This window comes from Dipodomys merriami, unplaced genomic scaffold (genome assembly GCF_024711535.1).
Source record: "Dipodomys merriami isolate MVZ:Mamm:240054 unplaced genomic scaffold, mDipMer1.0.p SCAF_26, whole genome shotgun sequence".
Taxonomy (NCBI): Eukaryota; Metazoa; Chordata; class Mammalia; order Rodentia; family Heteromyidae; genus Dipodomys; species Dipodomys merriami.
In genome coordinates this window covers 11,671,908-11,684,171 of record NW_027204048.1, presented here as the reverse complement: position 1 = coordinate 11,684,171, position 12,264 = coordinate 11,671,908, and the positions used below count along the sequence as shown (strand labels likewise).

Below are 12,264 nucleotides of genomic sequence, written 5' to 3'. Positions count from 1 at the left end.
TTAGCTGTGAAAGTGACTTTGGAGAGAGAGTTCCAAGCCAGAGGAAAAGCAGGAAAATGAAGTTGTTACAAAATGACCATTAATAGTTATCTCCTGATTCAAATTTTATTTATATATATATATATATATATATATATATATATATATATATATATACACATACATACATATATAATTTGAAAATATTTTTAAATATATGTGTGTATTTATGTATATATACATGTGTGTGTGTGTGTGTGTGTGTGTGTGTGTGTGTGTGTATAATGACTTGTCTTACTGGTTCTCTTTTTTTTTTTTTGCTTATGTGGTGCTGTGGAATTGAACCCAGGCCTCATGCATGCAAGGCAAGCACTCTACCACTGAGCCACTTTCCCAGCCCCTGGTTCTCTTTTAAATGCTTTAAGAGCCTCAAAACAATCCAAACCAAGCTCCATAGACAGTGTGATAGAAGTCCTACTGGTAAGGGCTGCGTTGGGAATTGACATATAGCTACAGAGTATCTGGGTCTGTGTCTTTTTTCAAAAGGCAAGGTTAAGTTCAATTTTTCTCCCAGAGTCCTTCCCAGGAGGCTTCTTCTATAAAAATAGCTCTCCTGATGTCTCCCATGGGACTCGGCTGAGAAAAGTTCTCACCACACATGGATTCCCTTCCCATCTGCCACCCTACCGGCTCCTCCAGAGTCCAAGGCCTCGCCCTTGCCAGGCCTGTACTCTACCTTACTGAGCTCCATACACCCCCAGCCTACTGAGCAGATTCTTAACTTGAGTGAGGTCTGTAGCTTTGTGAACATTTTTGCAATAGGGCTGTTTGTGAAAATTGTAATTTTTGGCAGATTCTCAAAAAATATGCTTGGGGGCATGGCTCAAGTGGTAGGGTGCTTATTTGCCTAGCAAAATTGAGGCACTGAATTCAAACCCCCGTACCACCAAAGAGAGAGAAAGGGAGGGAGGAAGGGAGGAAGGAAAGGAAGGGAGGAAGGGAGGAAGGAAAGCAGGCAGGCAGGCAGACAGGCAAAGAAAGAGAAAGAAGGAAAGAAGGAAAGTAAAAGTCATTATGTCAAAAAAACGAACTTAACAACTTTGGTGGGGGGTAGGGGGAGGATCGGGTGGGGGGAGGGGAGGAGTATGGGAAAGGATGGGAAGGGGAAACAATGAGGAGGCAACAATGCTTGAAAAGAAATGTACTCGTTATCTTGCCCATGTAATTGTAACTCCTCTGTACGGTATTCTCACAATAAAAAAAAAAAGAAAGAAAAAAGAAAGAGAAGCGAAGAGAGGAAAGTGGGAAACATTCTCAAAAGAGAACTAACCTCTGACTTGCTGAAATTGAAAATCCTCATGATCAGTTAAAGACCTGGGGGGAAATTAAGCCCTGTGGGAAAGATCATCCAAATCTTCAGATCCCAGCCTTTGTTTTTTGTTTTTGTTTGTAGGTCATGGGGCTTGAACTCTGGGCTTGGGCACTGTCCCTGAGCTTTTCCCACTCAAGGCTAAGGCTCTACCATTTTGAGTCATAGCCCCATTTCTGGTTTTCTGCTGGTTATTTGGAAATAAGAGTCTCACAGACCTTCCTGTCAGGGCTGGCTTGGAACTGCAATCAGATCTCAGCCTCCTGAGTCGCTAAGATTACAGGCATGAACCACCAGTGCCTAGCACACACTTGCTTTTTTAAACCTGGGCTTTCTAAATGGGTATTAGTGGCATTCAAATACGCTGGAAAAGATTAAGATTTACTTTGGCATATTGAACGATTCCTAATGTTAGGGTTATATGAGGCTATGGAATGGAGATGAATACTTTTTCAAGAACTGACAGGACATTGAGCTCCTGGTCATGTGATCTCGCTCAGGACACACATGGGGGCTGGGACTGGCAGAGGGCTGCAGCTGTGCCCTTTTGTGAACAGGGAGTCATTCATTCACCCCTCAGTAAAGATCTTCACATAGCCTGCACTGCCCCCCTGGCAATCGACAGCCATGCCTTAATGTCACCTATATGTAAAACATGTTGCTACCACAAATGGATACAAAGATTGGAGAACGTGTCATCCATGTTCTCCAGATATATTTGGTCACTATTAGGTACTCATCCAGAAAGTGCTCCACTCAGTTTCAAGTCGAGGTCTCTGAGGTCTCTGAGGTCTGGAGACGAAATGGGACATCACATTTTACTTAACCCAGCTTTAGTTCCTGCAGCCTGTCAGCTTGGATTTTCTGGGTTAAGACTTGGGAGGGTATGTAATTAAATGTGGGCGAGGTTTGTGATTCTTTTTTTTTTTTTTAAGTAAGTTTTTTAGTGTGAAATTACCGTACAGAGGGGTTGCAATCACATGAGCAAGGAAATGAGTACATTTCTTATCAAGCATTTTTGCCTCCTTTTTTTTCCCCCTCCCATCCCTTCCCTCCCATCTCAACTACACCCCCGCCCCTGCAATTGTAAAGTTGGTTTTTCGACATAGCCTCTTGTACATCTCATTGTTGCAATGGGTCCACCTGTATCCCTATTTAAACAATTTGTTTTTTCCCTTCCACTCCCCAAATTAGATCAACATCAAATACAGTGAAAAACAAAACAGTGGGGGAGAGACATACAAAGCAACAAAAAAAATCACGTGGTACCTTATAAATACATTAGAAACAATAGCAAGAAAGAAAAAAACACTTGTGTCCTTATCTTGGGATTCATTTAGCTTAACACCATCTTATTTGACTTTTTCTGCTTGTTTCAGATATATACTAGTTATTGCAAATAAGGGAAACCATGGAACCTATGTTTCTTTGGGCCTGGCTTACTTCACTTAATATAATTTTTTCCAAGTCTTTCCATTTCCTAACAAATGGGCAATGTCATTCTTTCTGATGGAGGCATAGAATTCCATTGTTTATATATACCACATTGTCTTGATCCATTCATCTACTGAGGGGCATCTGGGTTGGTTCCATATCTTAGCTAAGGTAAATAATGCTGCAATAAACATAGTTGTGTTGGTAGCTTTAGTGTGGTCTTGTTTGTGGTCATTTGGATAAATGCCCAAAAGTGAGACTGCTGGGTCATAGGGGAGCTCTATGTGGAGTCTTTTGAGGAACCTCCATACTGCTTTCCAAAGTGGTTGAACAAGTTTACACTCCCACCAACAATGCAGTAGGGTGATGAATGTGATTCTTAATTTGCTCTTTAACATGGCAATTTCTAAGCAAATATGGGCTTTCTTTTTTCTTTTTTGGGGGGGGCGGGGGGTTGGTTGTGAGGCTTGAACTCAAGATCTGGGTGCTCCCCCTGAGCTCTTTCTACTCAAGGCTAGTGCTCTACCACTCTAAGCCACAGCACCACTTCCGTTTTTTCTGCTGGTTAATTGGAGATAAAAGTCTCACAGACTTTCCTGCACAGGCTTGCTTAGAACTGTGATCTCAGCCTCCTGAGTAGCTAGGATTAAGTGTGGGCTTTTAGGTGCGTTCATGACAGCTGTTTAATCTATGCCCAGGAAATTATCAAAATGGCCCTAGAAATGAAACTACTGCTCTGTGCTTTCATGTTTTCTGTCTTGGATTTGGGTTGGCTGTTTGTGGTGGTGGCAGAGTCCTGAATGGCAGTCTGGAAAGAGGGAGGGTTTGGCCTTTCATTGCAGCTATTCACTGACCCCTGGAAAGCAATAGCTATAAATAGAAGGTGAACCTTTATGAAGAATCTCTCCTGTCTGTCCCCCAAGCCAATGTTTGGTCTGGAAAGGCTTTTTCTTTTTCTTTTTATTTATTTATTTATTACCAGTCCTGGGACTTGAACTCTGGGCCTGAGTGCTGTCCCTGAGCTTCTTTTACTCAAGGTGAGCATACTACCACTTGAGCTACAGTGTCACTTCTGGCTTTTTTGAGTAATTTATTGGTGATAAGGGTCTTGTGGACTTTCCTGTCCAGTCTGGCTTGGAACCACAATCCTCACATCTCACCCTCCTGAGTAGATTACAGGCATGAGCCACCCATACCCACTATACTGTCTTTTATAGTTACATTATTACTTTTACTGGTGCCTTTTCATACACACACACACACACACACACACACACACACACACACACACACACACACACACGTCTTTTATTGTGAAATTACTGTACAGACGGGTTACAGTTACGTGAGTAAGTTAATAAGTACATTTCCTATCGAGCATTATTACCTCCTCCTTTGTTTTTCCTACCATTCCTTCCCCCCTCATCTCCCCAACTCGAAGTTGTAAGGTTCATTTTCAACATAGTGTCTTATACATCTCATTGTTACAATGGGTCAACCTGTATCCTTATTTAAGCATTTTGTTATTTCCCTTCCCCTCCCCAAATTAGAAAAATGTATATACAAGATGCAGGGCACCAGAATCAAATACTGTGAGAACAGGAGTTATAACGTGGGGGAGGAACATACAAAAGAAACAAAAAAAAATCACATAGTACATTATAAGTACATTTAAAACAATACCAAGCAAGAAAAAAACACTTGTGTCCCTATCTTGGTGTTCATTTCACTTAACATCATCTTACATGGTCATATGTACATAGCTTTTGACTTACTCTGCTTGTCCTAGACTTATACTAGTTATTGCAAATAAGGGAAACCATGAGACCTATGTTTCTTTGGGCCTGGAAGCCCTTTTTCTTAATGGAAAGAATTATTCCAGAGGCCCACACACACACACACTCAGGTCCCTTACAAGGAACAGGAGAAGGGACTCAATGAGTTTACATTGCCCAGGAGGGACATGGGAATCTGAGCACACTTTCATCTAGACATAACAGACAGAAGAGATCTGTGGAATGGTATCCTAGAAAAAAATTCTGTGGGGGGGAAGAGGGTTGGGGATCATCCTGGCAGAGAGCACGGGTGACACTTTACCATGAAGGAGCTGAAATTTCAGGCACCATACACAGTCTCCTAAGGAAGGACAATTGGGAGGAATAGAGTCCCCGGACAACTCTGAACACCATTTGGGGTGGGAGGATTGAGCAGGACCATAACCACCATCGCAGCAAGGCTCACTATAGAGGACCTGCCAGCAATTGGCCTAGGAGTGCAGGGACTTTAAAAAGTCCTCGTTTAAAGCCGAGTGCCCCGTGGCCCAGACCTATAATCTTCACTACTCAAAAGACTAAGATTCAGAAGATTGTGGTTCAAAGGCAGCCTAGGCAGAAAAGTCTGTTTAGGGCCGTCTTCCAAAATAACCAACAAAGGTCTGGGCTGGTGGCATAACCCAAATAGTTGAGCACCAGCTGAGGAAGCAAGTCTAACTAGCTTGAGGCCCCAAGTTCAAATCCTGGTACCAGTATATATGTAGAGGGGAAAAGACTTAGTTTACAAAACTGAGTCCTGGCCTCAGCTGGGGAGATTAGCTAGAAGAGCTGGGGAGCAGGTAACAGCTTGCTAGGAATGTTCTGAACAGATGCAAGTGGTTTCACAGGCTAAAACATTTTTATTTAAATAGAAAGCTTATGTCTGGGCACCATTGGCTCATGCCTCTAATCCTAGTTACTCAGGAGACTGAGATCTGAGGATCATGGTTCGAAGCCAGCTGAGGCAGCAAAGTATGTGAGACTCTCCAATTAATCACAGAAAAAGCCACAAGTGATGCTGAGGCTCAAGTGGTAGCAGGTTAGCTTGAACAAAAGGAGTTCAGGGACAGCACTCAAGCCCAGAGTTCAAGCTCCAGAACTGGTTTTAAAGAAAAAAAAAAGACAGCTTATGGACTGGAGGCATTTTTCAAGTGGTAGAAGGCCAACTATGTCAATGAAAAGCCAAGCAAGAGCACAAAGACGTGAGTTCAAGCCTCAGTACCAGCAGGAAAGGAGGTGAGTTAGTGGGGTAGAGGTACAAAGAAAGAGAAAAAAGGAAGAGGAAGGAAGGATTGACAAAACCCATAGCAACCCATTTGACTAGTCAAATACCCTATAAAATGTGAGATTGGGGGATTTTTAAAATGACATCACCGGAGAAATTTGAATAGACTGGATATATAATAATCATAAATTACCTTTTCTAAAAATATTTGTCAGTTTTAGTGTTAATGGCATATGAGTTATTTCTTTTTTCTTCTTCTTTTTTTTTTTTTGTGGTTTTTGTTGGTCGTGGGGCATGAACTCCGGGTCTGGGCGCTGTCCCTCAGCTCTTCAGCTCAAGGCGAGCGTTCTACCACTTGAGCCATGGTGCTTCTTCTGGTTTTCTGGTGGTTTGTTGGAGATAAGAGTCTAACGGACTTTCCTTCCCGGGATGGCTTTGAACTGTGATCCTCCGATCTCAGCCTCCTAAGTAGCTAGGATTAAAGGTGTGAGCCACTGGCACCCAGCTAGAGTTATTTCTTTTAGAGCTATCACCCTTGGAACTGGTATAAATCCATGAAGGTGTCACCCAACTCCAAAATCACCAAAGGATGCATTCTCAGAACCTGTCCCTACCCATAAAATATGGTATAACTGCATTCTTGCCAACTTGTGTATGTTTAACTTTTCAGTAGTGGCCAAAATAATGTGTGTACATTAACAAAGGACTGGTGGATGATGAAGAGGAAAATGCCTAGTGAGTGAATTTCTCTAGAAGGGTTCTTCTGGCCTCAGAAGCTTGTGAGATCTTTTAGAGATTAATCATTTCAGAATAATGAAGAATTGAGGAGGAAAGGAAAATAAATGCCTTGCTGTTTATTACACTTACCAGGCTGGATGCTTCCGATTTGCAATCAAGGGACACATCAGGTCGTGGGGCATTATCTATTGTTTGGAGGCCTGCATGCAGTACTGACCATGTGTGTTGAAGGTGGACTTGAAAAGGGAATCACTGGGCAGCCCCCTCTCCCACCCTTGCAGGCCTGAAGAACTAGAGGAGGAAGGTGTGCATTGCTGATCAGTAGACAAAGCAAGAGCTCTGAGTCACACACTCTACCTTTTCTTTCCTGGCAGGAAATAATTTGGAATATAGCTGTAAGTGTGCAGGCCTTCAGTCAGGAGGGCTGGTAAGCATGCAGACGTCCCAGCCTGAGTACAAGGTAGAGGCTACAGAAGAGAAGACACTCAGCAGCCAAAACAGCTTCCTGTCTCAGGAAAATATGCTGGCCCCAGTGAACCTGACTGATGACCAGATAGCCACAGGCCTCTATGGTAAGTTCCCAAAGTCTTCAAGTCAGGATGACAGACCAACACTTCCCATAGTCCATTGAGTGAGGTGTGCTTTACAGGTTGGCCTTGAAGAAAGATTATGTAATTGTTTGGAAGGTAAGCTTAGAATAACTTCAACATGACGAGAGAGAGAGAGAGAGAGAGAGAGAGAGAGAGAGAGAGAGAGAGAGAGAGAGAGAGAGAGAGAGAAAGTACAGGTGCCAGTCTCTGGTGGTTCATGACTATGATCCTAGCCATTCAGGAAGCTGAGATCTGAGGATCACGGTTCAAAGCCAGTCTCAGCAGGAAAGTCTATGAGACTCTTATCCCCAGTTAACACCAGAAAACCAGAAGTGGCACTGTGGCTCAAGTGGTAGAACACTAGCCTTGAGCTGAAAAGCTGGGGGACAGGCCCAGAGTTCAAGCCCCACAATTGACAAAAAAAAAAAAAAGAGAGAGCTCAAGCAGAAAAATCAGACTCATATCTCCAATGAATCAGCAAAGCTAAAGACTTGGCTTGAAATGGTAGAGTGCCATCCATAAGTGAAAATGATGAACAAGAGCACAAAGTCCTGAGTTCAAATACCCTTAGAACTCCCCTCCACACACACACAATGACCAGAGAAAGTAGGCAGTATAGCCCTTTAAGAAAATGTATTTGGTATGACAAATTATGGAATCTAGTAAACAATGTTTCATTCATTCTTGCACATTTTCCAGATTACATCAGCTGAAGAAAAAGTATACCATTAGTCTTTCTTCTAGGACCTAAATGTTTGTAAACAGTAAAGCAATTTGTAAACAAAGAAAACCAATTTTCACTGATTTTGGAAGTATAATTGATTTTTTTTCCCTCATTTAAGAAACAGTCCTAGAACTTTGAATTGTATTTCTTTGATTTTTTGTTTGTTTGTTTTTTGGTCAGCCGTGGGGCTTGAACTCTGGGCCTGGGCACTGTCCCTCAGTTCTTCAGCTCAAGGCTAGCATTCTACCACTTGAGCCACAGCGCCATTTCTGGCTTTTTCTGTTTATGTGGTGCATGCAAGGCAAGCACTCTACCCCTGAGCCACCTTCCCATCCCAGAATTGTATTTCTTTGAACACACTACACATGTCCATTGGATTTTGTACAAGTTTCTCACACGTGCATACCCAAATCTACAGTCACAAATACGGGGATGAGGGGGTCAAGACTTGAGCAGGAAGGGCGGCTATTCTTATCTTCTATGAGTTAGGTCAGGTCTAATTGCCCTGATTCCTTTTTCCACAGTATGTACAAATAATGAAAACACACTGAAGTCCATCATGAAGAAGAAGGATGGAAACAAAGACTCGAATGGCACCAAGAAGAATCTTCAGTTTGTGGGCATTAATGGCGGGTAAGGGAAGATGTTGTTGCTAGTCCAGTGTCCTCTGTCTGTCTCCTTTGCTTCCTGCCTAGTGAAGGCATATTTCAAGGTACCTGTTCTGAGCTGCTGCCAACCTCTTGGTGATGGAAGATTCTCCTCAGAAAGGTCCATCTGGGCTCTCTCCTTTCCTCTTCTTGCTGTCTTTCCAACGCTACCTAATGAAGCTGAAACGGCATCTGTCCTCTGGCCTGAACACCATGTTTCTTCATCACAAAGCAGTAGATGAAGAGAGGAGGCTGGGAGCAGCACTCTATCACCCAGTGATGGAGTACTGCATCCCCCACTCCAGCTTTTTCCTTGATTAACTCCCATGGTCGAACTGTGACCTTTCACACGAAAGAGTAATGCAGTTAGGCCATCCGTTCTTTCTAAAATAGAATGGGTGTTGGCTATTTTATGTATTCCTTTTCTCAAAAAATAGTTCCGCCTGTTTATCATCCTACAATTGAGTCAAAGCAATTGCTTACCAGAAGGCAACACTGCAGAGTTAAAAAATTAAAAAAAAAAAAAAAAGAAGAAGTACTTATGCCAGAGGAAGCTACTGAGGCTTAATGTGATGGTTCCTGTTTATCAAATCTGTGTGTTGTGTGTTGTTTTGTTTTTTAGTGCCAGGGCCCTGGACATTTTGAAGCACATGCATTAATGATTACTTGTTAGATTATGTCATCTAGTCACCCTGACTGTGGGAGAATAAATGAAGAAAGAAATAGAACTGAGCAACTTCAGATTTTGTTTCCCTAAGTTTCTTCCAAATGTATATACTAAGCCATACTTTTTTTTTTTTCTTCAGATAACTAGATGTATATGATACCAGCTGGTGTCATGGTAGAAACCCCCAAAAAGCTTTTTTTTTTTTTTTTTTTTTTTTTTTGTATATGCCCGCTTTGGGGCTTGAACCTAATGCCTGGCTGCTCTCCCTGAGCTTTTGTATTCCAGGCTAATGCTCTACCACTTGAGCCACAGCTCCACTTCCAGCTTTTTTTTGGTGTTCAATTGGAGATGAGAGTCTCACAGACTTTCCTGCCCAGGCTGGCTTTGAACTGCGATTCCCAGATCTCATTCTGCTGATTAGTTAGGATGACAGGCCACAGGTGCCCAGTCCAGGTGGTCCCTTTGAAGCCAGAACCCATTCAGAACCCACCACGTTCAGACAGAGCTTACTTTGAATCTCTTAAGTGCAGCACGTAAAACCACTGGAGGGAGTCAGCGGCTTTGCCTTCATAGAAACTTCTATCACTGAGTCTTTCTGGGCACACCTTGCATCTCCTGAAATCCCAAATTGCTACCTAGGTATGAAACAACTTCAAGTGATGATTCCAGCTCAGATGAAAGCTCTTCTTCTGAATCAGATGACGAATGTGATGTCATTGAGTATCCTCCTGAAGAAGAGGAGGAGGAAGAGGAGGACGAAGAAGATACTCAGGGAATGGCGGAAGGGCACCATGCAATTAATAATGAAGGTTTCAAGTCTGCCAGGGTGGAAGATGAAACACAGGTTCAAGAATGTGAACCTGAGAAGGTGGAAATCAGAGAGAGGTGTGGTACCCTCCCCACCCCCGGCCCTCCCCCCTCTCCCCCACGCTTAGTGCATTGGGGCAATAGAATCTGAGTCTCAGAGATTGCACAATTATTTCTCTTTGGTCTTACCTATCCCACAGAGATACGCACATCTGAACAAGATGTTCATAAATACAAGTGTAGGCTGGGGCCTCCTAGAGTAGCAAAGAGAATTGCACAATGGCTAGTCTTCTTTGTTATCTGAAACTTGAATTTCACACGGAGAACTAGGTCTCTTACAATTTCCATTGTCTGAACGCCTTCCTTGATAGTTAAAGACATATCGGGAAAATTTGGTGACCAACACCCTACTTTGTTTTAGGAGTTCAGATTTTATATTTAACCATTTCAGTCAACGCCAGTGTTGGTATAGCTAGTACAGCACCGTTGTGTGCATTGTAAACACGTGTTTGGCCTCAACCATTTTATTGTAAGACGATGTGTGTCATATTACATGTGTTGCTCCCTGAGTGATCAGGAATATCGTGGATACAGGAATAACATAATTAACAGCTGAAATAAAATGTCAGACATGATAGTAGGCTACAGGGTCCCTAAAAATGCAATACGTTTTAGGGACTAAGTTGTTAGTAAATGTGGATTTGAGACAATGGAGAAGATGAAAACTTCAGTGTGGTTTTTCATTATGTAAACTATCAATAGAATAATTCAGGAAACATTCCTGTTCCATTGGGCAAATGACAGCTTGCTACATTTGCTTCTTGCTCCAGGTGAGTGTTTCTATTTATATTGCCAATCGTTTTCAGATGGTTTGAAATGTCACCTGCTTTTTTTTAAAACAGCTTTATTGATATCTAACTTGTTTAGCATACATCACCTGATTTTAAAAAATTAAGTACTTGTATAAAAGGATTTAAAACCAATGATGTGATTTTTAAGGTTTCATATGGGTTAAAAAAAAAACCACGCTTTTATATTTGCCAGATATAGGTTGAGCTGAGTGGCTTCCTTGTTAACCTACCGGATATTACATGGTAATTTAGACCTCTCCAACCCTTAAGAGTGAAAATATGTTAAAGAATTTAGAACAGTCAGCAGGAGATGAAGTTCAGCGATAGAGCACTCGCCTTACCAGTTCAAGGCCCTGCAAAGACACTGCAAAACCACAAAACTCTAACACAAGGAACAACACTTCTCCACATGCGAGATCATAATAATGTTCTCAGTGCCAGATTTACCTTTAGGGAAAGACTTTGAGCTCTGGCTGGCGGTGCATGGCTGTGTGGTATCATTGAATCACAGGCCTAGAGAGACACCCAGCCGACACCACCAGCAGCCTAGACTGGCTCAGAGAAGAGGTACGTGTGAGTTGAGGTAAAAACGACTTGAATTGTGGCCCATCCTGAGCTCACGTCACTTCCCTCCTCCCCTTTCAGGTATGAATTAAGTGAAAAGATGTTGTCTGCCTGCAACTTACTGAAAAATAACATCAATGATCCCAAAGCTCTGACCAGCAAAGATATGGTAAGTATGACAAGCAGGCGATGTTCCCTGTCTGCGCAGACTCAGGGCTAGGGCAGCTGCTCAGACTGCTGTAGCCTGCGTGCATCTCCCTGAACTATTTGTGGCATGAGTGGCAGGATACGCCCCGTGCTGCCCAGCCCCCAAAGCACCCAGGGTGTTCCTTGGGGCCCAACTTTGGCTATCCTTCACCCACCCTGTACTTTTCTTAGGGTGGAGGCATGTGAGGCACACACTGACATACAGAAAGGAGGACTAATTGCAGTCATCTTCTTCCTGTGCCACTTCTCTCCATAGAACCTTCTAGGCCCAGGATCAGCATCCTAGCAATTTCTGTTGTTTTGTTTGTTGTTTTTGTCAGTTGTGGGGCCTGAACTCTGGGCCTTGGCGCTGTCCCTCAGCTCTTCAGCTCAAGGCTAGTGCTCTACCACTTGAGCCACAGTGCCACGTCTGGCTTTTTCTGCTTATGTGGTGCTGAGGAATCGAACCCAGGGTCTTATGCATGCAAGGCAAGGGCTCTACCACTGAGCCACCTTCCCAGCCCCAGCCCACAATTTTTGTTTGTATTTTTTTACTTTTGTCAGTCATGGGGTTTGAACTCAGGGCCTGCGTGCTGTCCTTGGGCTCTTTTGCTCAAGGCCAGTGCTCTATCACTTTGAGCTACAGCTCCACTTCTGGTTTTCTGGTGGTTA

The 12,264-nt window shown here is 43.0% G+C and overlaps 1 protein-coding gene across 3 annotated transcripts in view; it reads left to right on the top strand.

The window, feature by feature from the left end:
* Kank1 (KN motif and ankyrin repeat domains 1) overlaps positions 1-12,264 on the top strand; it is a 184,909-nt gene that overhangs the window by 163,627 nt on the left and 9,018 nt on the right. For 2 of the 3 annotated variants that reach the window (XM_070035683.1, XM_070035682.1), the window contains exons 6-9: positions 6,931-7,128; positions 8,395-8,503; positions 9,824-10,069; positions 11,488-11,575. In XM_070035683.1, coding sequence (XP_069891784.1) covers positions 6,931-7,128; positions 8,395-8,503; positions 9,824-10,069; positions 11,488-11,575 — 641 coding nt within the window. The remainder of the gene's footprint in view (positions 1-6,930; positions 7,129-8,394; positions 8,504-9,823; positions 10,070-11,487; positions 11,576-12,264) is intronic. The other variant, XM_070035684.1, reaches the window with a different exon arrangement.